Source organism: Alternaria postmessia (genome assembly GCF_024291825.1).
Source record: "Alternaria postmessia strain BMP 2775 chromosome Unknown scaffold_1, whole genome shotgun sequence".
In the NCBI taxonomy this organism is placed as follows: Eukaryota; Fungi; Ascomycota; class Dothideomycetes; order Pleosporales; family Pleosporaceae; genus Alternaria; species Alternaria postmessia.
The window spans coordinates 26539-51429 of NW_026260074.1; the positions used below are offsets into that span (position 1 = coordinate 26539).

At 51.9% G+C, this 24891-nt stretch overlaps 8 protein-coding genes across 8 annotated transcripts; 4 read left to right on the forward strand and 4 right to left on the reverse strand.

The window, feature by feature from the left end:
- Positions 1 to 130: 130 nt before the first annotated feature.
- On the reverse strand, positions 131 to 2022 carry ADE17 (bifunctional phosphoribosylaminoimidazolecarboxamide formyltransferase/IMP cyclohydrolase; the record flags this gene model as incomplete). The annotated part of the gene is made up of 3 exons (XM_051726334.1): positions 131 to 564; positions 614 to 1951; positions 2004 to 2022. 3 exons carry the CDS (start codon positions 2020 to 2022, stop codon positions 131 to 133), a joined length of 1791 nt encoding a protein of 596 aa, XP_051593516.1.
- A 608-nt stretch (positions 2023 to 2630) lies between these two features.
- J4E82_000011 (uncharacterized protein) lies at positions 2631 to 4096 on the forward strand (the record flags this gene model as incomplete). Its single annotated transcript, XM_051726335.1, has 2 exons — positions 2631 to 3142; positions 3229 to 4096. 2 exons carry the CDS (start codon positions 2631 to 2633, stop codon positions 4094 to 4096), a joined length of 1380 nt encoding a protein of 459 aa, XP_051593517.1.
- Positions 4097 to 6031: 1935 nt separating this feature from the next.
- Positions 6032 to 7867, reverse strand: J4E82_000012 (uncharacterized protein; the record flags this gene model as incomplete). The annotated part of the gene is made up of 3 exons (XM_051726336.1): positions 6032 to 7143; positions 7197 to 7317; positions 7622 to 7867. The coding sequence occupies 3 exons, from the start codon at positions 7865 to 7867 to the stop codon at positions 6032 to 6034; spliced, it is 1479 nt and encodes a 492-aa protein (XP_051593518.1).
- Positions 7868 to 11772: 3905 nt separating this feature from the next.
- FAH12 (Oleate hydroxylase fah12) lies at positions 11773 to 13239 on the forward strand (the record flags this gene model as incomplete). The annotated part of the gene is made up of 1 exon (XM_051726337.1): positions 11773 to 13239. One exon carries the CDS (start codon positions 11773 to 11775, stop codon positions 13237 to 13239), a length of 1467 nt encoding a protein of 488 aa, XP_051593519.1.
- A 968-nt stretch (positions 13240 to 14207) lies between these two features.
- NUO78 (NADH dehydrogenase (ubiquinone) 78K chain precursor, 5-prime end) lies at positions 14208 to 16670 on the forward strand (the record flags this gene model as incomplete). The annotated part of the gene is made up of 5 exons (XM_051726338.1): positions 14208 to 14325; positions 14378 to 14401; positions 14462 to 14844; positions 14895 to 16483; positions 16541 to 16670. 5 exons carry the CDS (start codon positions 14208 to 14210, stop codon positions 16668 to 16670), a joined length of 2244 nt encoding a protein of 747 aa, XP_051593520.1.
- A 647-nt stretch (positions 16671 to 17317) lies between these two features.
- J4E82_000015 (uncharacterized protein) lies at positions 17318 to 19273 on the forward strand (the record flags this gene model as incomplete). The annotated part of the gene is made up of 4 exons (XM_051726339.1): positions 17318 to 17435; positions 17522 to 18195; positions 18250 to 18741; positions 18794 to 19273. The coding sequence occupies 4 exons, from the start codon at positions 17318 to 17320 to the stop codon at positions 19271 to 19273; spliced, it is 1764 nt and encodes a 587-aa protein (XP_051593521.1).
- A 362-nt stretch (positions 19274 to 19635) lies between these two features.
- Positions 19636 to 22449, reverse strand: J4E82_000016 (uncharacterized protein; the record flags this gene model as incomplete). The annotated part of the gene is made up of 4 exons (XM_051726340.1): positions 19636 to 21949; positions 21997 to 22148; positions 22202 to 22359; positions 22413 to 22449. 4 exons carry the CDS (start codon positions 22447 to 22449, stop codon positions 19636 to 19638), a joined length of 2661 nt encoding a protein of 886 aa, XP_051593522.1.
- Positions 22450 to 22867: 418 nt separating this feature from the next.
- Positions 22868 to 24458, reverse strand: J4E82_000017 (uncharacterized protein; the record flags this gene model as incomplete). The annotated part of the gene is made up of 3 exons (XM_051726341.1): positions 22868 to 23364; positions 23412 to 24196; positions 24259 to 24458. The coding sequence occupies 3 exons, from the start codon at positions 24456 to 24458 to the stop codon at positions 22868 to 22870; spliced, it is 1482 nt and encodes a 493-aa protein (XP_051593523.1).
- Between the last annotated feature and the right edge of the window lie 433 nt (positions 24459 to 24891).

A 24891-nucleotide genomic window follows, 5' to 3' on the forward strand; every position in this document is an offset into this window, starting at 1 on the left:
TGTTGAAGTATCCACATTTTGAAGGTATCGTAATCTCGTGTCGTCTCATCAAGACTTTTCATGTAGCCAGTTCATTGCACATCAATGTCATCGCCAGGTATCATTTCCAAACTTCCTCGTCATCAATCTCTTAGTGGTGGAACAACCGGATGTGCTGCTCAACAAAGGTCATGCCCAACTTCTCGGCCGTCTCCATTACTGCGCCGTCGTTCTGACTTCCAGTGGGCGCAGCAATGTACTTGACACCACTCCTGTGCGCCCTGAAGACGTTGTCGATGAATGGGAAGAACGCATCCGAGCTGATAGCGACGCTCTCCATCTTCGAGAGCCACTCCTTGCGCTCATCCGCGGTGAATGGCTGGGGTACCTCTTCGAAGTTGGCCTCGAAGTCATCGCGCTCGATGCCCGCCTCAGGGACGAGGCCAGAGCACAGGAGGTCGATGGCGTTGGATTTTGAGGGGCGCTTGGTGCCCTTCTTGAACTTGAGGTTCAGCGTCTTCGAGTGGAAACGCATCCACCAGTTGTCAGCCTTGTCACCAGCCAGGCGAGTGCAGTGGATGCGTGCTGTACAGATATTAGTGACTATGCATCAAGCAAGATTGGTCGTACTTACATTGTTGACCAGCTCCAAGGCCAATGACCTGGCCGTTGAGCGCGTAGCAGACACTGTTAGACTGGGTGTACTTGAGCGCAATGGTGGCAACAGTCAAGTCTCGCTGAGCGGACTCGGGTAGAGCTCCAGAGTTCTTGGGCACAATGACAGTGTTGAAGGTATCGGAAGGAACGATCTTGGCGTCGTTACGGTGCTGCTTGAGCGTGATGCCGAAGACAGTCCTGGTCTCCTCGGGGCCTGGAACGTATTCAGGGTCCATCTGGAGAACCAGGTACTTTCCGCCCTTCTTCTTGCTAAGGATCTCCAAAGCTTCAGCACTGTAGCCAGGTGCGATGACACCGTCGGACACTTCACGGCTGATAATCTTTGCGGTCTGGACATCAACCTCGGCTGACAGAGCAATCATGTCACCGAAACTTGACATCCTGTCGGCACCACGCGCCCTGGCGTATGCTTGTGCCAAACCGGACTTCTCAATGCCCTCAATGTCATCGACCATGTATACCTTGCGCTCCACCTCGCTGAGAGGGACACCGATAGCCGCACCAGCAGGCGAGACGTGCTTGAAGCTGGCCGCAGCTGGGTAGTTGAGCGCCTTGGTCAGCTCCTGCACCAGGGGCCATGCGTTGAGTGCATCAAGCAGATTGATGTATCCTGGTGAACCGCAGAGCACCTTGAAGGGCAGAGATTTCTCTGGCATGGATACTGTCGCGGGTTTTTGGTGAGGGTTGGCGCCGTATCGGAGGGTGAGGAACTGGTCGCCGTCACCTGCGTACTTCTTCCTGAAGAACTCGGAGATGGCAGTGTCGTATGATGAAGTCTGCTCGAAAGCCTTCAACGCGTAACGTTGCCTGCTGTTCTCTGAGACCTCGCCATCTTTCTTGAGTTCGGTGAGAAGGTCATGGTAGTCGTTGGGGTCGCTAATGATGGTGACGCGCGCGTGGTTCTTCGCGGCGGCCCTGAGCAGAGTCACACCTCCGATATCGATCTCCTCAACGGCCTCGGGGATTGTAACATTGATACGCGCGACGGTCTCGGAGAAGGGGTACAGGTTGCATACGACGAAGTCGATCTTGTCAATGCTGTTGGCGGAGAGGTCTGAGTCGTCCGAGTCGAGGTTGCGCGCGAGAATGCCTCCGTGAACGGCGGGGTGGAGAGTCTTGACGCGTCCACCGAGCATCTCAGGCGCCTTGGTAATGGCAGAGACATCTTCAACAGGGAAGTTGGCCTGACGGATCATCTTGGCCGTACCACCTGAGGCGAGTAGTCGGACACCACATTCATGGAGTCCCTTGGCCAGATCAAGAAGACCGGTCTTGTCGTAGACTGACAGAATCGCTGTCGCAAACGATTAGTAGTAGACTGCAAGTCTCTTCAAATATTTGCTTACCTGTCTTTTGGCCTGCCATTTTGACTAATGTTTTTGAATTTCAGAAGTCAATTGAGAAGAAACAGTCAAACAAGACAGTGACCTGGGGTATAAAGCAATGGCGCACGACACATGTGGAGATTTTTTTGGCATCGCGGGGCTCACGGGTGACCTCATTTGCCTGCCCCTCCATGGCGAACACCCGATTGGCCAAAGCTTGTCTCCGCTATGCGATTGCGACGGCGAGGAAGCGGCTTCACTTATTGTCCGCCTGGTACACACGTTACTTCCGATGTGGGTTGCTTGTCTCCTCGAACTCGTGTTCTGTTCCGACTCTGAAATGGTCTCACCGATTCTCAGCTCCCCGACGTGGTGCTGAGCCATGTAGCCAATCGCTATAGCCATGACAATTCTCGCGCCTCGGTTCTCCGTTGCGATAGCGATATAACTGACTATGTGTCTCTGAATAATCACATCGTCTAGTGCTCAGACGTCGTCGCAAACATACGCGTTTCTTTTTTGTGTCATTTGTATGCAACGCAGCACCCGCGACAACTCACCTCTCACAACGTGCCGTGGGCCTCTCGTCCGTCATCATCGACATCGCATCGCATCGCATAGTCAGCGCACTGAGCCTCTGTAGAAACCATGACGGCGCACACCAATACCGAAGACCTCGCTAGTCATCTGCAATCCGTTCTCCTCGAGCTCAACGCGAACCCCTATCCAGATGTCGCGTGTCCACCAAACCTACCGAAACGCGCTTCAGTAGCGCTCATACTGCGCATTCAGCCAAGTTATTCGCATTGGCCCGATAGTGACGACAGTCCCTTACCAGCTCGACGCAGACGCTCCTCTGTCGCACAACCCAATGCCGAGTTCGACTTCGAGGCCTCGCTAAGCAACTTCTTTTCACAAGAATGGGTGAAGCATGGGGACCCAGAGCTATTGTTCATCAAGCGAGCTACACGAGTGGGCGACAAATGGAACGGACATGTCGCACTACCAGGTGGAAAGAGAGACCCAGAGGACGAGGACGATCAGGCTGCAGCTGCGAGAGAAGCCTTGGAAGAGGTCGGGATTGATCTGAGCCCCGAAAATGCTATTGCAGTCGGCAATCTACCCCAGCGGATTGTCACGACGAGCTGGGGTAAAGTACCGTACGTCTTCACATTCAACAGATACGAGATCCATGCCCTAGAACATGAAAAGTACCATTGCAAGGGTTCAGGCTGATCACAAGCAGACTCATGGTATTATGCCCATACATCTACCTCCTCACCTCCCCAGCCTACCCACAGCAACGCCTGCAGCCTACCGAAGTAGCCTCTTCACACTGGGTACCCATTCGCGCGCTTCTTAGCCCAGCCCTCCGTACACACGAATATGCCGATGTCTCAGCGCGTTTGGCAAAGTCTGAATTGGGCATCAAGCGCTGGTTCTTACAGGCCATGTTGAGCAAGATGATGTTTGCTGCCATACAACTCGTGCCAGCAAACTCGACGCACTGCGCAACCATCCCAGACTTTATACCCGTGGAAGCAGCGCCACACGGTGTGGTGGATACTATTAGAGAGGCATTGGCGGGCGCTGAAGGGAGATCAAAGGACCGTAGGCCTCCTTTGCTGCTATGGGGATTGACACTAGGTGTTGTGAGCGACTTCCTCGAGCACATGCCACCACACAATGCCCTGGAACTGTGGACGTACCCTACTTTCACCAACTGGGATGTGAGATTCGTGATGTGGGCAATGTCTTATCGTTTCCGCAAGCAGAAGTCTCTGGACATGAGCACAGCTGTGTCTAGCATAACAACGACGTCTCAAGACACGACCGAATTGCCTACGCAAGACTTCCCTGGGATTGGCAGTGAGGCGATCGGTTCTTTGGAAGAAGAGAAGCCAGGCGAGGTCGGTATAGCTGGCTTGGGCGTTGGAAGAGGTTGGGGACAGAGTGGGAGAGCGAAGATGATGGCTCGAGGAGCTGCAGTCAATTCAATGCTAGAAGGGTATTATCCGTTAGTCAGGAGAGCTGTGGCTACGGCACTAGTTGGTCGGATAAGTGTTGTGGCTTTGGCGGCATACCTGACATGGAGAAAGTTGAACACTAGATAGCCTATGCGCATACGAAGAAGCTCGTTTTGTCTAAATTGTATCTGAGGAGACCGTCATATGAAGGTCTTAGCTATGTCTTGAGTTGATCTGCGTTGATGCTGAGTCTACAGGGTACCTTGAGGCCATACAATCATCTTGGTATGACTCAGAAAGAACGAGCTTCTTCGGATGACTCTGACATCCTGTATACAATCATCAACCTAGCCACTCAGTCCATCCAGGCCTGGAAGTGCCAGTAGGGTCATAACTGAACTTGTAGTACAAGAGACCCGTCACTATTTGAAGCACAAAGAAATACCAAGCTGACACCTGCTCTACCTTCTTCCGCTGGTCCTCCTTGCCATCTTGTCTGACGACTCTTGTGGTTTTGTTCGCATACAAAAGCGCAATCGCGCCCCATACACCAGAAACCACCGCACACACGACCTCGAGCACAATAGCTGGTGTGTGTTCCGGGACGTATCGTCCAGCAACGATAAGGCTGGCAGGAATTCCGAGAACAAAAGGGAGAAAGATCCACGAATGTTTGACCTCTCTTCTGGTATCTGCCTCTTGATGTTTGTTCGCGTAGACCATGGCGGGAACAGCCAAGATACTTCCCAAGCCTAAGATCCCGATGCCACTCCAATATAGCAGCGTATGATCTGACTGTCCAGCGATATCTCTAAACGCTGATGATGCAAAATAAAGCATGAAAACGACAGCCAGCGCGATAGATGTATGCTCTTTGACAGCAGATGGGTTCTTTTCAGCATCCTCGATTTCCTTCATGTTTGCTACGGGCCAGACCACTAATAGCTCGATGAAGAGGAATGATCCCAGATATAGTGCAGCAATGACTTTGGTCCAAATCAAACCTCCATATCCAAGTAGCTTGATAAATTGTGAAACATTGAGCAAGAAGGCCAAAACTCGAAAGGCCTGTTCGTTGGTTCGGTTAACTTGAAATCCGGCGAGTTTGGCGTGCTTGAGTCCCTTATATATCTCGCTGTGAAATCGGCGCCGTATCACGTCCGTATGGGCGATCTGACACGATCTTTCGGCCCAAGGTGTAGTGAAGTATGTGTAGAGAAGTTCACAGAAGGCCAGAGACGCGTCGAGAATGCACATGATGGGTGAGCTTTTTAACAGAAACCCCACATCCGCGTCGGCGCCGCATACCATGCCTGCAGGCTGTGTCATGGAGTTTATGGCGAAGGCAACCAAGGCAAGATAGAGGGAAGGCCAGGGCACGGTATTCGGAGAAACAGCTTGTGGCGATACAGTGGAAGTCGTGTTTGTATCCATGTTGGGCTATGACGAAGTGTTGTTCTTTTGAGAGAATTAATAGTTCTGTAGAAGTGAGTATTGATCAGCGTTCGCCGCGCCTGAAGGATGTTTGGGTTCCATCGCGCCTGTAAATATATGACTTGAACACATATCAGCATATGCCAAGCAAAAACAACAAGAGTCCAGGCGCACCGAATGACGACAATGTGAAGCAAAAGAACAGCCTCGCACGATATGAGGCGTTCGTGCATGGTTCGGTGATGCTCAGCTCAAGCAGCTAGTGACACATGGCTGAACCTGTAGATAACATGTGCGAACTCGAGAATGGATTTGGTCTACCACAAGACAAGATTCTAGGTAAGGCAGGAGCCCAGCTTGAACCTAGATAGAACAGTGTTACACGAAACGTCTAAAGGCTGGAGAGCTGAAGCTCACGTACCGCGAGCGAGGTGTAGACACGCACCTACCATGCACCCCCACTTTGTTTACGCTAGACTATATTAGTGGCGTACATTCATGGGCCGTCCTTCCATGCATCACAAAAGGCACCGGCAAGCTTTAGATGCTGTAGAAGCTCGCCACTTCTTGATTCATATATATCGAAGAGAGGATATATAGAGCAACCACTCGGCCTGGTCGAATCCGCTGACCAACCCTCTCTACTGTCTACGACATACCTTGCAAAGCCCCAAGAGTGATGTTACCACAATGCGCGTCGTACTTCTCGGGCTTCGCAAATGTCACCTTAGCTTTGTTGTCCACGGCAATCTCGCCCCAGCTCTTCTTCTCTGGGTCGAAAACCGGCCACCCCAATTTGGTCAGCCCTTCCTTCGGATCCTCAGTAAACGCCGCAACAGCGCGCTGCACAAGTCTGACAGTATCTTTCTGAACCTGCGTTTCAGGAAGACCACTGGCATCTGCAGAGCCCCCTAGGATCATGTGTAGTTCTGTTCCATGGTATGCACCGGATGTAGGGTATAGACGTGTGTTGTCCCAGTCACCATAGTACCGGTAAACCCACGTGGGAACACCAGCATCGACACGTGCTCTAGCTTCGTAGGAGATGGGACAAACGAAAGACTCTAGGAGGAATTGACTGGCTTGCTGCTCCGTAACGTTTCGACCTTGAGCAAAAGCTGGTATGACGTAGTAGCCCTGCTCGTGATCATTATGGCCATGGAAATAAGGTAATTTGGCGAAGTGGCCAGATGCCGAGCGAGAAATGTAGTCAGCGAAAACCGTCTCGTTGTCAACCAGAGGGTAGAACGGTGGCGTTGAGCGGACTGGACTGCCACCCGGACTGGGAGCAATCTTGGTTACGGCTTTTGAGAGCGTCTCCCAGGGTTGGCTGCGCATGCAGGCCATTGTGTCGTTTGAGGAAGCGCAGCCTACTAGAGAAGTGATGTTGTCCCAATTAGACCTTTGTCGCTCTGGCGAGTTCATAGGGAAGCTGAACGTGTTGCCTGATGTGGACATGAGACCATGGACGATAGGATCCTCTTGATAAGCATAAGACCACCAGTCGACAGCTGCACCGCCAGAAGATTGGCCAGCGATAACAATCTTCTTTGCATCTCCGCCAAATGCTGCAACGTTCTTTTGGAGCCATTCCACCGCCAGACGTTGGTCACGCAGTCCAAGGTTAGTATCTGCGTTTGGTGCTCCAGGGAAACCGAAAACGTTCAGTCGATAGTTGACGGAGACAACAATGATATCCTCGTTGTTAGCGAGGTATTGGCCATTTGCGAATGGTGTGTTGGTGTTACCGCCAGCAAAACCTGTAGAATGAGCAAGTGAACGTGAGCATACTAGCGGGCGGTAGATGACTTACGTCCTCCATGGAATAGAACGAAAACAGGCTTCTTCGCCTTGACCGATTTTAATGTTGGCTTTGACCATATGTTCAAAGTGAGACAGTCCTCACTTCGAAGTGTCCCTGCACCAGCGGTAAACTAAAAATGCGGTACAGAGTAAGTATTTTATCGTAGATTCGTGGGATGTATGGTCACGTACTACAGAATGTTAGCTCAGTCTGTAGTTGAGAGCATACTATCCCGTACCGGCACTAAGTATAGTCAAGGCTTGATCAGTGAAACCAGGAAATGCAGGCTGGGTGGCAGCGATTTGCGGGCAGTCACTGCGCGCGTATCGTCAGCTCAATGATAAACAGGGTTACTACATGAAGCACCTACTATCCCTGTATCAATTGTCAGCCGCCTTTGCTCGATACAACGGTAATTCCTGTTAGGTACTTACGAAATTGGCTGCAATGTATGTTCCATTGCCCTTGTACCTCTGGGGTGCAGCGAATCGCAATGCTCCGAGCGGCGGTTGTGCATACGGGATACCCAAGTATTCCCAGACCTCGTTTGCCTCAAGCGAGCGATGGCCTGTGATACGTCCATTCTCTGTCTCGACGTTCTCGAAGGAAGATGTGTTCGGTACGGCCAGGGATAATCCAGCTGCGCAGAGCCATAACGATAGCGCCGCGAGACTATGCATCTTGAAATGGCGCCGTGGTGCAGAAGGAACGAGTCTCGATCGAAATGTATGAATGGAGGCTGGTATTCGCCCAGTCCATACACTATGACAATCTAAGAGGCGACGGGAATGCTCGCCGCAATCTCACCGTAGATTAAAGCCTTGCGGGAATTATCTAGATATTCCTTTGATGGGGCAATGTTCCGACCCGTCTTTGAGAACGGGTCGTATAACATACCGCACGGCAGCTCCCTTGGCGCTTTTCCGCGAATGGAAGGCCAATGTGTGAAGGATTGTCGCTTACATGTATCCATGGGGGTACACCAACACCATTGGGTTAGTATGTCCCGAAGACCACCACGAATGCCCCATGTGTGAGCCGTATGCTATGCTGCAACAGCCAGTGAAATTGTAATCGCGGAAACAACGACATGAAACATGTTATCTGGGTTCTGCAGGACGGGAAGCATGGTGGCAAACAGAAGCATGGAAAGTAGGCGCCTAGATGATGTTTCTCCACTCGGAACATTGACATAGCGATGCTTCTTGAACAGCATACTCATCTTGAGAGACACCAGATTTCTGAAAGATGTTCTCCACCATGGGGTTTCCGTCGAAAGATGAAGACAATCAAGGATGGAAGCTTTACTTGACTTCTCTAATCATGATCCTTGCCGCTGGACTTATCGTTATTGCCAGGGTCGTGATACGACTCCAGATCGGTGTGAAGTTACAACTTGACGATTATACAATTATAGCGTCCTTGGTGAGTCGAGCACACGAATGCACACAAGTGATTTCGGTTGACATGCCTCAGATGTTCTCCATTTTATTGTCCATCACCATCCAGTTGTCCGTAGCCCATGGCTATGGACAGCATAAGGTTGACCTTTCGACCGAAGAACTGCATACATGCCTCAAGTTCTTCTGGGTTGCGCAGACGCCCTATAAGATCGTGGTGTGTTTGAATAAAGTATCCGCTATATTATTGTACATGCGTATCTTCATCTCGCGTCACTTTCGATGGCTGTGCTGTGGCGCGCTCGCAATTGTTGTTGGCTCAGGGATCGCGACGGTTTTCGCGACCATTTTCCAGTGTGTGCCACTACAGCGGTCTTGGGATAAAAATGTCGAGGGAACTTGCATCGATAGCTCGAAATTCTGGCTGGCCAATGCGGTGCTGAATATCTTCACAGATGTGATCGTATTGGCACTGCCTATCCGCGAGGTCTCCAAGCTCCAGCTGAAACTTCAAGAAAAGATTATGCTGCACAGTGTATTCTTGTTAGGTAGTTTGTAAGTCTTTCCCGCATTGCCATATATGTCGATTGCGTTAACAGCATATGCTGTGCGTCTACTAACAGCCTCGTTAGTGTCACAATAACATCTATCCTACGCGTCACGGCTGTAGCCAATAGCGTACGCAACCAACAAGACCTGACATGGAATTTCATCGAGCGAGGCATCTGGACCATGATCGAAGCGAACTTGGGCATTATCTGCGCATGTCTACTCGTGTTAAAACAAGTGGTGAAGCGCTGTTTCCTGTCCGTGTTGGGAACGATTCCGAAAGTCAAATACGGTTATGGGTCTGGAACCAGCGGCACTGTAGGACCTGCCACTAGAATGTCTAAGCGAGAGACACAAAAACACTTTAGGCTCGACGATGCGGTGGACGACGAGCACACGTGTGGGCGCGAGATGAACGATATCTATACGTGGCCGGATATAAAGTCATACAAGATGACTTCCCTGGCATATCGGAGTGCATCAGAAGATGGACGAAAGAGTGATGAGAAGCACATCGTCTCCACGAAGGGCGTAGAGAGGGGCCCCAGCCAGAGCAGTGCAGCCAGCGCGGACAGGCCTGCCAATTGGCCATTACATCAAGGCATAACAAAGAAGATGGACGTCCGTGTCGACTCTCATTACTTGTCGTCTATTGATTCTGAGCGTTAAGGTGTAAAGGGCTCGGTGAGGGTGATGTTGTGCTTCCTCTTGGCAGTGAAGAGGGCATTGCTCCACTTCAATCGTGTAAATGCCCATGATGAAACAAATACCTCGGCCACATGTGACAGCCTTTTTCAAAATCCCGAAGTTTTAAAGACCGGTTTCCAGCACAGGTTCTTCTCGAGTGCACCGGATATGAGCACCGCCCACAACGGCAATTTGGCCATAGGTAGAAATTGTCCAAATCTGCCCTGTGGCATGCTAGTTTGCGCTAAGATTAAGGTTGCGAGTTCCAGGATCGATCAGAGGGGCCCGATACTGCGTATGAACGGGCTTTAGGGGCGATCCTCCGCTCTTTATCTTCCGTGATCCACTTCCCGGTGTGTGAATGGTGGAGTGGGGTTGACATGTGAAAGTCACCGACTACACAGGTCGTGTCGGTGCAGCGTAACCATGTTTTTCGGAAGAAAATGAACAGAAAACAACAAATTCTTCCGATCAATTGAAGTACCAGAGAAGAGAAACGTTTGAGAGGAGATTGGAATGCTAATTGTTCTCGGTTCGAGAGAAGTGAGACGTCTTCATGTAACGGGCCGAAAAGAAGTAAGAGTCAAAAGAGGTTAGCAAATGTCATTGAAACATACACAGTACCATGGGTTCCGAATGTAAAGATTGAGCGTAGTCGAAGTGACATTCTAGCCGCCAAGCCAACGGCCACTTGGGACCGTTGTGGTATGGCTTGCGAGTGTGTGGTAGTAGCGATAAGATAGACTAGCGTTACCAAAAGCGCCAAGCGATCTATCGATGGCAGTAGCCAGACGTGCGATGACGGTGGAAAGTTTGTTGGGACAGCGATGGACAAGGTATGTAAGCCGACGGTTGGACAGATGCTGCAGACGAGCGTGTAACGGCTGTCATGGCTTCACATGCCACAGACAGGCGTCTGGTAGCGATAGCAATGGGGATGCGAGGCTCGTGGCGTGGCCCAGAAGACCCCTCACGTGTGGAGAGGGTTCACGAGATGAGGGAGGAACCTCGGCGTCGTCTTCGGCGAATCAATCTGGTTGAATGGTGCCTGGCACGCTAAGCCAGACCCTGCAGCAGAGGGGTGCACCACCCTTGAGAGACATTCCGACTTTTTGCGACGCTGCACCCACAACGTTTTCGAGCCATTGCGGGTCTCTGTGAAGTGCGCGTTTCTTTTGCTGGTGGCGGGGGAGAGTGCTCGCTGTGCAGAATGCCATGTCGGGTTTGATTCGGCGCCATGTCACGCTATCGCCCCTCGTTCAAGCCCGGCAGGTGGCTACATGGTACCTGCGGGTTCCAACTCTAGGCGAGGTGCTGGAATGCGGGTGATGATGGGCACAAACAAGCGGTCTGGTTGCCGTACTTGTGCCTAGCGAAGCGCCAAGCCAGCGGGTGAGAGGGATCTACTGAAAATTAGGATCCTGGACGGCATCGATGCAATTGTGGACAGGCGTGCTGGTGGATATGGAAGCGTGTTCCACGTCGCAAGGACAGTGCTGGCTGTGTCCAGTGCGGTGGCAAGCGATTGCAATAGGCAGAGTAATTTTTCCCGAGTGGAGTGCGATGTACAAGTGTAGAGAGAAAGCGTGCTAGTGGGCTGAGCTGGAGCTGTCTGATTATCGAAGCGAAACGGCTTCTCGAACGCCCCTGGTCGTAGACTGCCCATTCCTACTTTGGCCGCATACCCAAAAGTCCAATTGACACCGCCTTGGAGTCCCTGGCTTAAATTCGCACCCATCCCGCACAAAATTCGCCCTCCTTCACCTGGTTACTCTCTCACTCGTCTCTGAGACTCTCACTCACTCACTTGCCCTCCCCGGCACACTCAACATCTGCAGCCTGCCCTGCATCTCAACAGTTGATAGCCCTTTGGTGCTGCAACTGCTCAGGCTTGCTCCCCACCCCAAACCCTCTTTTTCCCCTCCACCACACCTCAATTCCTCACCACCATGGCAACCTCAACTGCCCGCGCCCAGCAGCCTGTGCTGAGGAGGAACCAGACAGCCGACTCGGCTGTCAACTCAGTCTCGGCTTCGCCGTTTGACTCCCCAGCCGGCTCAGCCTCCAACACCTCGCTTTCCTCGCTGGACGAGCAGCCACAGACCAAGAAGGCTAACGGAAAGCTTCTCGACACATACGGCAACGAATTCGTTATCCCCGACTACACCATCAAGGAGCTGCGCGATGCCATTCCCAAGCACTGCTTCGAACGCTCCGCCCTTCGTGGTCTGGGCTACGTTGCCCGCGACATCGCCTTGCTCGCCACTACCTTCTACCTGTTCCACAACTACGTGACCCCCGAGACGGTCCCCTCTATGCCCCTCCGCACCATGCTCTGGGCTGGATACACTGTCTTGCAGGGTTTCTTCGGCACTGGTCTGTGGGTCATGGCCCACGAGTGCGGCCACCAGGCATTCTCACCCTCCAAGGTGATCAATGACACCGTCGGCTGGTTCTGCCACTCCGCCCTTCTCGTCCCATACTTCTCGTGGAAGATCTCCCACGGCAAGCACCACAAGGCCACCGGCCACATGGAGCGCGACATGGTCTTCGTTCCCAAGACACGCGAGGTATACGCTACCCGTGTCGGCAAGGCGGTCCACGAGATCTCCGAGCTGGCTGAAGAGACCCCCATCTACACCCTGCTCCACTCCATCGTCCAGCAGCTCGGTGGATGGCCCATGTACCTCGTCGCGAACGTCACCGGCCACAACAACCACGACCGCCAGATCGAGGGTAAGGGCAAGGGCAAGAAGAATGGCGTCTTTGGCGGTGTCAACCACTTCAACCCCTCCAGCCCCCTGTACGAGAAGCGCGACGAGCACCTCATCCTGCTCTCTGATCTCGGTATCGGTCTTACTGTCGCTGCTCTCACTGTCATCGGCAAGACCTACGGCTTCAACAACCTGCTCGTCTGGTACATCCTCCCCTACCTCTGGGTCAACCACTGGCTTGTGATGATCACCTTCTTGCAACACACCGACCCCACCCTCCCCCACTACGACGCCGACACCTGGACCTACACTCGTGGTGCCGCTGCTACCATCGACCGTGAGTTTGGCTTCATCGGACGTCATCTCCTCCACGGTATCGTCGAGACCCACGTTCTTCACCACTACATCTCCACCATCCCCTTCTACCACGCCGACGAGGCCACCGAGGCCATCAAGCCCGTCATGGGCCGTCACTACCGCTCTGACACCAAGGATGGTACCGTCGGTTTCCTCAAGGCTTTGTGGAAGAGTGCACGTTGGTGCCAGTGGGTCGAGCCCAGCGTTGGTGCCGAGGGTGAGGGTAAGGGTGTTCTATTCTTCCGTAACCACAACGGTCTCGGTACGCCACCCCAGAAGCTCGATGCTCCAGGAGCCAAGAAGGCTTCCAAGATGGAGGTCGGCCCTGAGAGCGACAACGAGTAAGCGACGATTACGACTGTTTATGTTTTAGAGCGGATTATTCTGCCACGGCGTTCGGGAGCCGCCCGACGAGGCTAGGCACTTTGCTTCTCGGTGTGGCGCATGGACTAGACGGGCCAGTCAAACATGAGCCTGGTGTAGTTTGTAGATTTGTTGTAGCAGACCCTTGAGGGTTCGAACAAGTTCAAAAGTTCATCATCAACCAGAGATAAACATGCTTTTTGTGAATGTTTGTGAATGTCAAGGAGTGAGATGGATAGCTTGGGTTTCCCCGCACATGGTGTCCGCGGTGACCCGGCGTAATCGTGACTATGCCAGAGCCGCATCTATGAACGGACGTGAGCAGCCTGTCGACGCACGCAGAGCGAGTTTTGCACATTTTAATACCAGTGACGTCGCTCTAGGTTGCTGTGGATGATAGCTCGTGTATCACTGCCAGATTGCAAGCTTAGTAACGTTGGAAAGCTCTGCTGCACGCACACACCGCCTAGATGCAGCATGGAGAATTCGACAGCATGAGAGGTATCACACGGCCAAAGAATGCGCATGGTGTATTCTTCAGCAAGAGCTCTATCGCATAGCAGCATCACAGCTTGTGGTGCGCTACCCAGGTACCCCAAGCTCCAGACACAAGCAGCTTCTTCAATCAAAATGTAGCGACGTTGGTAAGGAACAAGATATCATCAGAAAACCTCGTCTGCTCCAGCTACCTCGCACGGTGAGTCGTGCTATAGGGCACGTAATAGAGGATAGCTAGGTAGAGTGCCAAACTTTCCTACAATAAATTGTGCCCATAATGAGTGAAGAAGAGAAAGTCGGAGAGCGGCCGGCGAGAATTTTGTGGAAGGCGCGGGCGGCGCTTTGGCCAATCACGGGTGGATTATTCAAACGCCAAGCCATAGCGCTCCCATCGTGAACGTCAGTTGAAGCTCCGTAGCCACAAGTCCATCGCCATCGCTCAGAGCCTCACAATGCTGCGGCAACAGATGATCCGGTCGCTCAAGAGGCCTGCCTTCCGCGCAGCCCTCAATGGCAGCCGGGCCTTGAGTGCCTCGGCCCGCCGACCAGCAGACATTGAGCTCACTATCGGTTTGTGCCACTCCCCATTGCGGGCGGCGAGGTATGCTAACGGCCTTTGCAGATGGAAAGAAGGTGTCAGTCGAAGGTACGAGGCCGGAGCCAATCCCCTTGTGACGGCAGAAACAGTTCTAACGCGCTCTTACAGCCGGCTCGTCCCTCATCCAAGCCTGCGACCAGGCCGGAGTTACCGTCCCCCGATACTGCTACCACGAGAAGTTGATGATTGCTGGATCATGTCGTATGTGCTTGGTCGAGGTGGAGCGGGCGCCCAAGCCCGTCGCCTCTTGCGCATGGCCCGTACAGCCCGGCATGGTTGTCAAGACCGACTCGCCTCTCGTCCACAAGGCGCGTGAGGGTGTCATGGAGTTTCTGCTTGCCAACCACCCTCTAGACTGCCCCATTTGCGACCAGGGAGGCGAGTGCGATCTCCAAGATCAGTCAATGAGATACGGTGCCGACCGCGGACGCTTCCACGAGCTCGAGGGAAAGCGTGCGGTTGAGGACAAGAACGTTGGACCATTGGTCAAGGTAGCCTCTTACAAACTCTCTCGTCCCAAGAAGCATGCTCACAAAAGTAGACTTCCATGAACAGGTGCATTCACTGCACACGTTGCGTCCGTTTCTCCAACGATATCGCTGGTGCACCTGAGTTTGGATCTTTCGGCCGTGGCAACAACCTAGAAATCGGCACATACCTCGAAACCGCCCTCGACACCGAACTGTCTGGAAACGTCATCGATCTCTGCCCCGTCGGTGCTCTCACCTCCAAGCCCTACGCTTTCAAGGCCCGCCCATGGGAGTTGTACAAGACCGAGTCCATTGACGTTCTCGATGGCTTAGGTTCAAACATCCGCGTCGATTCCCGTGGTATTCAGGTTATGCGAGTTCTCCCCCGTCTCAACGACGACATCAACGAGGAATGGATCAACGACAAGACCCGTTTCGCCTGCGATGCTCTCAGCACACAGCGCCTGGTCAACCCACTCGTCCGTGTTGACGAACAGTTCCAGCCCGCAACCTGGGAGCAAGCGCTCGTCGAGATTGGCAACGCATACAAGAAGATCGCGCCCAAGGGTAACGAGTTCAAGGTTGTGGCTGGCCACCTTGTCGAGACCGAAGCGCTGGTCGCCATGAAGGATCTTGCCAACAAGCTCGGCTCAGACAACCTGGCTCTTGACCAGCCCGGTGGCAGCGAACCCATTGCGCACGGTATCGATGTCAGGTCGAACTACGCTTTCAACTCCAGGATTTACGGCGTTGAAGATGCTGACTACATCCTCCTTATTGGCTCCAACCCCCGATGGGAGGCTGCTGTCCTTAACGCTCGTATCAGGAAGCAATGGCTGAGAACAGACCTTGAGATCGGCTACGTTGGCGAGGACTTCCAAAGCACCTTTGAGTACGAGAAGCTTGGAAATAATGCCAACGACCTCAAGAGCGCTCTCTCCGGAGAGTTCGGAAAGAAGTTGGCCAACGCCAAGAAGCCCATGATCATCGTTGGCAGCGGTGTCACAGAACACGTTGATGCTAAGTCGATCTACGAGCAGGTCGGATCTTTCGTCGAGAAGAACAAGGACAAGTTCCTTACTGAGGAGTGGAACGGCTACAACATCCTGCAGCGAACTGCTTCCCGAACTGGTGCTTACGAGGTTGGCTTCACTGTTCCCTCGTCCGAGGTTGCCCAGACCAAGGCCAAGTTCGTCTGGCTTATGGGTGCGGATGAGATCAACGAGGCCGACATCCCCAAGGACGCTTTCGTTGTCTACCAGGGTCACCACGGTGACCGTGGCGCACAGTTTGCTGACGTTGTCCTACCTGGTGCCGCATACACCGAGAAGTCGGTCACATACGTCAACACTGAGGGCCGCGTGCAGATGACCCGTGCCGCTGTCGGCCTCCCTGGTGCTTCAAGAGAAGACTGGAAGATCGTACGTGCAGCATCAGAATATCTCGGTGCTGAGCTACCCTACGATGACGTTGAGCAACTGCGAGACCGCATGGAGGAGATCTCGCCTGCTCTCAGAAGATACGACCTTGTTGAGCCCGCGTCGCTACCTAGCCTGAGCAAGGTTCAGCTAGTAGACCAGAACCAGGGTGCACAAGCGACTGGTCAAGCGCTGAAGAACCCCATTGAGAACTTCTTCTTCACAGATGCCATCTCGAGAAAGTGAGTTACATCGACATTCCCCATCCGTCTTGTTACATCATGCTAATAACTTCACAGCTCACCAACAATGGCCCGTTGCTCGGCGGCGAAGGCCCAGAACAACCCAAAGACAAACTTCATGGCACCTGGCGAGCCATACCCACAAGTCGGATATGGACCTCAGGTAGCAGCGGCAGCGAACGTATAAATGTGCATTCGGTCACGGTAGAATTTTGGGCTTTATTGGGATTGTAAATAAGCATTGTGAAACGTTTTTCTCGAATTTGGCACGTGACCTGTGGAACGTAGAGAATCAGAGCGCTATCCGCGCCAAATTGTTCAAATTTCTGTACCGTTGCAACCAGTGAACGATGAGGCATTTAAACTCAGAATACCAAGCCTTAATATGGCCTTGGACAAGCCGTCAGCCAAGGCGCTACGCGTGTGCGACCCACGTTCGCCTTCCTTGTGAACTCTCCAAAATGTCAACGCTCCCCATATTTCCACTTATATGACTGCCTATTCACCTCTTGCGAGATTCAAGCTTCTCGTCATTATCAACAAGCTTTCGCTGCTGTTTGTCTTGCGGTGAAGGTATTGCAGACCGCCACGATACCATTGCGCCGAATCACCCCACAGATCAGCGGACCATCTGTACACCAACGACGGTTATCATCTTGAACGAAAAAGAAAAGGTTGCAGTCGCTCTCGTCGGCTCCAAGAGCTTCGTGAAGCAGAAGAGATATCTGTTAAGCTTTGCCGTCAAGCCTCGCCGAGAATTCAGCAGAACCAGCGAGGAAGCCGACATAGCCGTTAGTCGGGTTTGAGGATCCGATCTAAGGACGGTGGCCAGTCATGCCTACCTTGGCAGTTAACAACTTTAACATTGTCTGTGCATCTTTGGGAGGGTTTATCACGCTTTTCGGGCTGGTTAGTTATTTGCTGAAAGAAAAGTATTACCTGAGCGAAGCTTGTAAGTCGATGTCCTCCGGTCCTGCCTCGGGACATATTGGGTAGGCTATTTCACAATCACAGCGTGTACTAACCAACTTGTTACAGTAATATCACTCATCGCTGGAGTCGTTTTCTCACCACATGCCACGAATTGGATCAAACCAGAGGAGTATGCGTTGAATGATGTTGAAACACTTGATACCATCACCCTTTACTTTACGCGCCTGGTGCTGGGTGTCCAACTTGTACTTGCGGGTGTGCAACTACCGTCAAAATACCTAAAGACAGAATGGAAGAGCCTGTCTTTGCTACTCGGTCCGGGTATGACGGTTATGTGGCTCGTGACCAGTCTACTCGTCTTCGCTTTGGTCCCACACATCAGCTTTCTACATGCGCTGGCTGTAGGCGCTTGTGTCACACCCACGGACCCTGTCTTGTCGAACTCCATCGTCAAAGGAAAGTTTGCAGACAAGAACATCCCGAAAGAATTACAGAAGATCATCGTAGCTGAATCCGGGGCGAATGATGGACTTGGTTACCCGTTCCTCTTTCTGCCGCTTTACCTCATCAAGCATATTGGTCACGGTGGGCAAGGTTCCGACAACAGTACCAGAGTTGCTGTCGGACTGTGGTTTGGCGAGACGTGGGGATATACCATCATACTAAGTGTCATTTATGGAGCTGCAGTGGGATGGATCGCAAAAGAATTGCTTCATTGGGCCGAAGAGCGGAAATACGTCGACCGCGAAAGTTTCTTGGTTTTTGCCATCACTCTGGCTGTAGGTTCCCAGATCTGGTCTGTTATGTTCGAATTTCACTGACATTGCATGCAGCTCTTCATTGTGGGTACATGTGGCATGATCGGTAGCGACGACGTGCTCGCCTGCTTCATCGCCGGCAATACGTTTACTTGGGATGACTGGTTCCGCCTCGAGACGATGGATGACTCTTTCCAACCAACCATCGATATGCTGCTCAATGTCTCTATATTCATCTGGTTCGGTGCCGTTTGCCCTTGGCGCCTCTTTGCGCATTCTCCGGTCATCCCCATCTACCGACTCATCCCATTGGGCATCCTGGTATTGCTTCTCCGCCGGCCACCCATCATCTTCGCTATGCATAAACAGATCCACCAGATCGAGCAAAGGCGTCAAGCGCTCTTCGTAGGCTTCTTCGGTCCGATTGGTGTGAGCGCCATCTTCTACCTATACATCAGCCTCGAGTTTCTGGCTGAGATCAAAGTCGACGGTGAAGTCAGAGAAGATGCAGCATTTCTTATGGAAGTCATGAACGTGGTCATCTGGTTCCTGGTAATCTGCTCAGTCGTAAGTGCACTTTTCTCTTCAATACTTCAGTATTCCTTCTAATATCGACTAGGTTGTTCACGGTCTCTCCATTCCATTAGGCAAACTCGGCTTTTTCATTCCCCGCACCCTCAGTACAGCGCTCTCCTTTGCTCGTACTGGATCTACCTCTGCCGACGAACCCGAACCAGCTTTCCACATCGAAGGTGCCGATGGCCCTACAACTGACGCTGAAGTGCGTTTACGCCGCCGTCCTGGCTGGTCGCGCAACGGCGGCGATTCTCTGCCCAACCGGGTTGTACGCATTGGCAGGACTTTGATCAGTTCGGGGACTACCTCGGCGAGTACATCAAGAGCACCTAGTTCGGCACGCGCACCTAGCCAGATGCCATTGCCTATGGGAAATGTCAATACCGCGGCAAGGGATGGCGAGGATTCGCGAGTAGATGGTGGAGCCAATAGTAATGTGCCGGGTGCAGATGAGGGCGTCATCCCTGGACGTACGATTCGTTTCCATGATGAGCAACAGAAGGCCAAGATTGCGGAAGACTAGTAGCAAGCGGATAGGTGAGGTTTTTGATTGTACTGATATAAAATTATGTATGCTTTTGCATGTCGAGCTGCATTAAGCATATGTCTAGCATCTTAATAGCGAGATTGAGAGAATGCATACAAGAAAGAAACTAGACAGATACAGAAATAATAAGCTATACCCTGCAGCCTATAGCCTGCATTATCTTCTAATAAGAAAACTTACAAAGATTAGCAGTATTGTAGTCTTCTAGTAGCTCTGAATATGCTCTTTTATAGTAGGAACGAGCATTCTTAAAGGGGAAGTTTGTTTTTTCTCTTTGATACAGTGGCTATGCTGCTCAAAAGACATCGTCAAGAAGGTGGTTCTACTATGGTACTAGCCTAAAATTCTTCTTCATCATCTTCCCTAGCCAGAGCCTTCTTCTCAGCCAACTCCCTAATCTTCTCCCCAAGCATCTCACGCCCATACCTACTCGCCACTTTACCTGCGAGGTCCAGCATCTTGCCATTTGCATCCCTCATTAGACTAACAATCTCCAAGGCCTTCATGCCATGGTCCTCACCCGCCAGACATTCCAAGCCGAGCAACTGGAGCAACGCACGGTCAATCGCCACTTCCAGCGTGCTCAGCGCGGATTTCTGCGATGCTGTGGGACGGGTGTGCAGCAGTGTTGAAGAAAGTTGTGAATGCAACGTCGAGGCAAGGACAAAGGCTTGTTCATGATCTTGCTGCTTTTCCTCGTTACTCTGCGGCTTATCGTCGTCGTCATCTTCATCTTCCATGTCACTCTCCTCGCCTCTCTTATTCTTCTTGCTCTTGGCCTTGTCGACTACACTTGTGAGTGGGATTTCGAAGCCAAATTCGGAGAGATGCGGAACAGGAGCTGAAGGGTATTGTTCTCGCCCCTTGATGATCATGCAGTGGAATTTCGCGCCTGTACCATCAGAGGATGTGGGGGATGAGGCAACACCGACGGGCCAGTATGATTCTTCTTTTCCACCGCCGGCACGTCGCGAGAGAAGCTTTGTGTCGAGCATAGGTACCCATCGGGCTTGACCAGTATTTCTCCAGCCAAGGAGGGTCAGCAAGACGCCGTCAGAGTCATAGATGTACGGGTCGCCTTCCACAGAGAAGAAGACTGAGGTTAGCGTTGTGCCAGGAGGTAGAGCGAGGATGTCAGAGTCCTGGTACACGATGTCGTGCTTGATGTTCTCGATGGTGTAGAGGAGTTGTGTGCTAAGGTCGTTCTGAATGGGTCCGTTTCCAATGGTCAGGATGTAATCGCGCCACGCCGCACAGGTAACTGCTGGCGAGCTCTTTTGCCTGTAGACGCGTACCGGCAGGCCGAAGAGAGAATATATGCGTACGTAGTTCGCTGACGTAGTTACGCAGACATATGAGTCCGACAATGCAATGGCGGTGACAGACTCCCCAGTGGGGAGATTCGTCCGCCACTCGGTTCTTGTCGTCCAAGTCTCATGCGGCCGGTAGTATATGATCGCAGGGTTACCGTCCCCAGTGCTGTTGGGCTGGCAGGCAAATAGTGTACCATTCTCGTTGAGGCAGGATTTGTCATATAGGAAGATGTCGGTGAAGTGGAAGTTGCGGAACGTATGCTCGTCGTAAAACTTGACACTCACTGTATGGTGTTTCCCTTCCTGTTCCACAGTCTCGACGTAGCCAGTCAAAGAACAGCAGAGTAACCGACGATTGCCACGCCATGGTGTACTGCCTGGTTGAAAGGGCTCGTGGACTTGAGGACGGAATAGGGCAGAGCTGTATGCGCGGCGTTTGGAGGCTGGTTCTACGCCGCTGGTAAGATGTCCATTCGGACGTTTCTTCGCTGCCGTGACCGCGGGGACGTATCCAGCACCATCATCGTCGATAACAAAATCCTCCATCTCTTCGTCCCCATCCACTTGGGCTTCGTCATCTTGGAATTCAGGGCCCAAGATATCCTCTAGAGAATCTGGTGTCCCGCTTCTTTGCCTTGGCCGTCCGGGAAGAGTCTGTACATTGCCATTTGTGAGCTTCGCTGGTTGTGGAACACCAGCTCGGCCTTCTGACGGGTCGTGGAAGAAAGGCGCGGAAACGGTAGGTTTCTGCAGTAGAGGAAGATGTTCGTCGGGCACGAGGTCGGTATGGATGAAGAGTTCGCCTTCGTTGTTGGTGTATGAGAGAATGTTCTCTGTTGGATGCCATGCCATAGCCAGGATAGTAGCTTTGACATCGTCAAGCTTCTTGAGTTGCTTCTGTGTCTTGGTATCCCAGAGGCATATGCTCAGGTCGCTCGAGGTAGTCGCCAGCAAGGCTCCGTTAGGTGACCATGCCGCTGCCGTGATATCAGCTGTATGACCTGTCTTGAACACTCGCTGTCTCTCCCAATCGGCCGTTGACATGACCTGTATTTGACGCATTGCCGTGGGTGTAGCGAACGCTCGGCCATCTGGATGCCAGAGGACTTTGGAACTGGTCTCTGCATCTGCCTCTAAGCTTTTGATCATTCCCTCTACCTTGTTGACCATTTCAGGCTCATCGCCATCCAGCTTGTACATATAGAGGTGACCGTCGGTGCAGGAAACGGCGAGTTGTGTTCCGGTCTTGTCAAAGGAAACATGCTTTACGGCTCGTGGCTGTTCACGCAGTGTTTTCATGCTCTTGTCTTTGGTGTTTACGAGGTTAACGACGAGTTCACTGTGGCTGTTAGTGACAGAGGCGCATAGCTGAAGCCATATACATACTCGCTCGCAACAGCGATCCAGTTCCCGTCCGGACTAAGAGCAACGTCTCGTACCGGCAGCGTGGTCCTGACCAGTATCTCTTCGAACTTTCCATTCTCTAGCGAGAACCTACTTACTGTGCCGTCCTCTGAGCCTGTTATAAAGTAACCATTCTACGTGGAGAATCAGTGTATTGCCTCAACCCCGACCGTGCGATACTACGTACACCAGCAACCACAGCGGTGTTGTTCTCCTGACATTCATCCACAGTGACCGGTTCATCGTCGGATCCAGTAGTGAAGACGCGGCAGTAGTTGTCGACTCCGGCTGTGACGAGTTTCTTTCCGTTCGGTGTGTATGCGAGGTAGGTTGCGCCGGGGGCATCTGAAAACTTCCATTAGCGTGACGTATCTAGACCATGGATCTAGTTTACTTACGAGCCTGTCGAGCACGTAAGCGCTGTGTTGTAGCCATTGTGGTATTGAGTGATGGTTGCTACTCGGGAAGTTCACCGCGTTTGGGTCGACGCGACCGCGTAAAGTGGGTGAGGCTAGCGCGCTTTCGAGGCGCATCCCCGCCGTGCTCCATCATCTCTACCATCACGATGCACTACCTGCGACAGGACCATGCCCGATGAGCATTTAGTATCTACTGGTTCTGCATAGCTCAAATCACCTTGAAAGTTCATTACTAAGTGTGTATCTACGTCACTCATGCCGAGTTCGTGGCTGTCTCAGGTGTGCACCTTCCGATTCTTAGAAAACCTAGAAGACCTCAATACTACTAATCTTTATAAGTTTTCTTATTAGGAAACGTAAGCTTTAAGTTAGAGCTTGTTACTTCTATATCTGTCTGTTTTTTCTCTCGTATGCAATACCTGCTCGGTTATTCCTCAAGAGTCTTTCGTAAACTCTGAATGTTGTCGCCACTTCTCTCCAAATTTGAAGATCGACATCGGAATGATTGCCAAAGACAGGCTCAACGCGCCCAGGATGCTGAAACCCAATCCATATCCGAGAGCATCAGACAGTGGCCCGGTGGTCAGTGGCAGGAAAGTACCCATGAGACATCTGGTGACAATGACGCCAGTCATAGCCGAAGCAGAGTACATGCCACAAGCGTCAACGACGTAGGCAGATAACGGTATGACTGTAAGAAGGAGCGAGAATCCCATGAGGGCGACAGAGGCAAGAAGCAAGAGTACAGGGAGACGATGCTCAGCGATCCAGCCATACGCTGTTACGGAGAAGGGTAGCAGGATCGCACCGATGATGGAGAGAGGAAGGCGATATTCTGGCTTTCCTTTTGCACCATCTGGACCACGAAGCTTGACATATATCCTATCGAGTGTGAAGTTGCAGACTAGGACACTGCAGAAAGATCCAACGCCTGAACGTTCGTTAGCTACTGCGATGAGAAACATTTGGGCCACTTACTGAATGAGATGAATGTAGTACCAATCATGGCGAGTCTGAAATCATACTTCTCGATCAAAATAATCGGTAATGAAACACTGACGACGTAGAAGAAGCTGAACGCTACGGAAGCGAACAAAGAGAGAAGCATGAGTACGGTCGACCCGAACAGTACCGCGAAGGGCCGGGTCATCGAGTGCCATAGCTTCGCTAGATGCTCATGTGTAGTCTTGGATTCGGAGATTTCTCCGGTTTCCTGCATCGTCTTTGCTGCTCTCCTCCTCAAGATAGTCATCTTGTAGGTCTCTCTGAAGTAGACAAGGAACAGGACCTCGCACACAATGGCCAATGCCGCGGCAATGGTCAACATGCGACGCCACCCTAGCGTCTGCGCGATTGCGCCCGAGATGGCAGGGCCGATGGCCCCTCCAATTAATGGTGCAAGCATGACCAGAGACATTGCGGAACCACGTTCTTCGCTCTCAAAAATGTCTCCAATGATCGCTGGGTTGAGAACATTTGAGGCGACGCACAGGCCCGTGAGCATCCTGGCAGCAATGAAAACGCCGCTGTTCTGGCTTAACACTGCTAGAATAGTTGCAGCGATGAATCCGATGTTACAAGCGTTGAAAACAGGATATCTTCCAAAGATTTCTGACATTGGTGCGATGAGCAGAGGTCCGGCAGCTTCTCCGAGTTCCCAGATAGTAACGAGTAAGGCGCTGTTCGCAGAGCTTGAGTGCTTTCCATCGAGATCCTCAACAATCGTGCTAGCCACCGGCACAACGCCGATGCAAGTAAACGTGCTGCGAACATAGTCAGTCTCCATGCTTTCGTAACGACCACAATTCTGATCGGATGTGCATACACTGTAAATGCCATCAGGGCAAGCAGAAAGACGTTTCCCCATTTGAACGTTTTCGACCAATTCCTAGGGTTTTCAGGGTCCAAAGGTTCAAAATCAAGCGCGTCATTCCCGGCTTCTTCACCATCGCGCTCCTGTTGAATACTTTCGTATTCGTGTGATATAATTCTGAGCAGAGGCTGCTCTTCGTCCGCAAATACCATTGCGTTTGCTTTCCAGAGAAGTTCAAGATGAGATTGTTGCGAGGTTTACCAGGCCCAGGAACTTTTTTACAGGACGAGGCGGCGTATTGTGACTAATGAACGCCCTAAGGCGTGTTTAGGTATGGGGTACATTTTTAGTGTCGGTCGACTGTGATAGCGGAGAAGCTCGCATGTGTTGAGCCGTCCATGTCCGTGCATCATGTACCTAGGTATGTATCTGGGCTCGTATGGCGTGATTGGTCGGTACATAATTATCCCGTCACCTTACAATATCATTGGACCTATCTCATATTGAGATACAGTCAAGACGAGTGCACGCGACTCTTTGATTTACCATGACCGTAACTGTATCGAGAACTTCATATTTCTTTCTTTAATGTCTCAAACAATCCTTGGCCCTACTCAACTATGATTATGACTCCATCACTCAAAC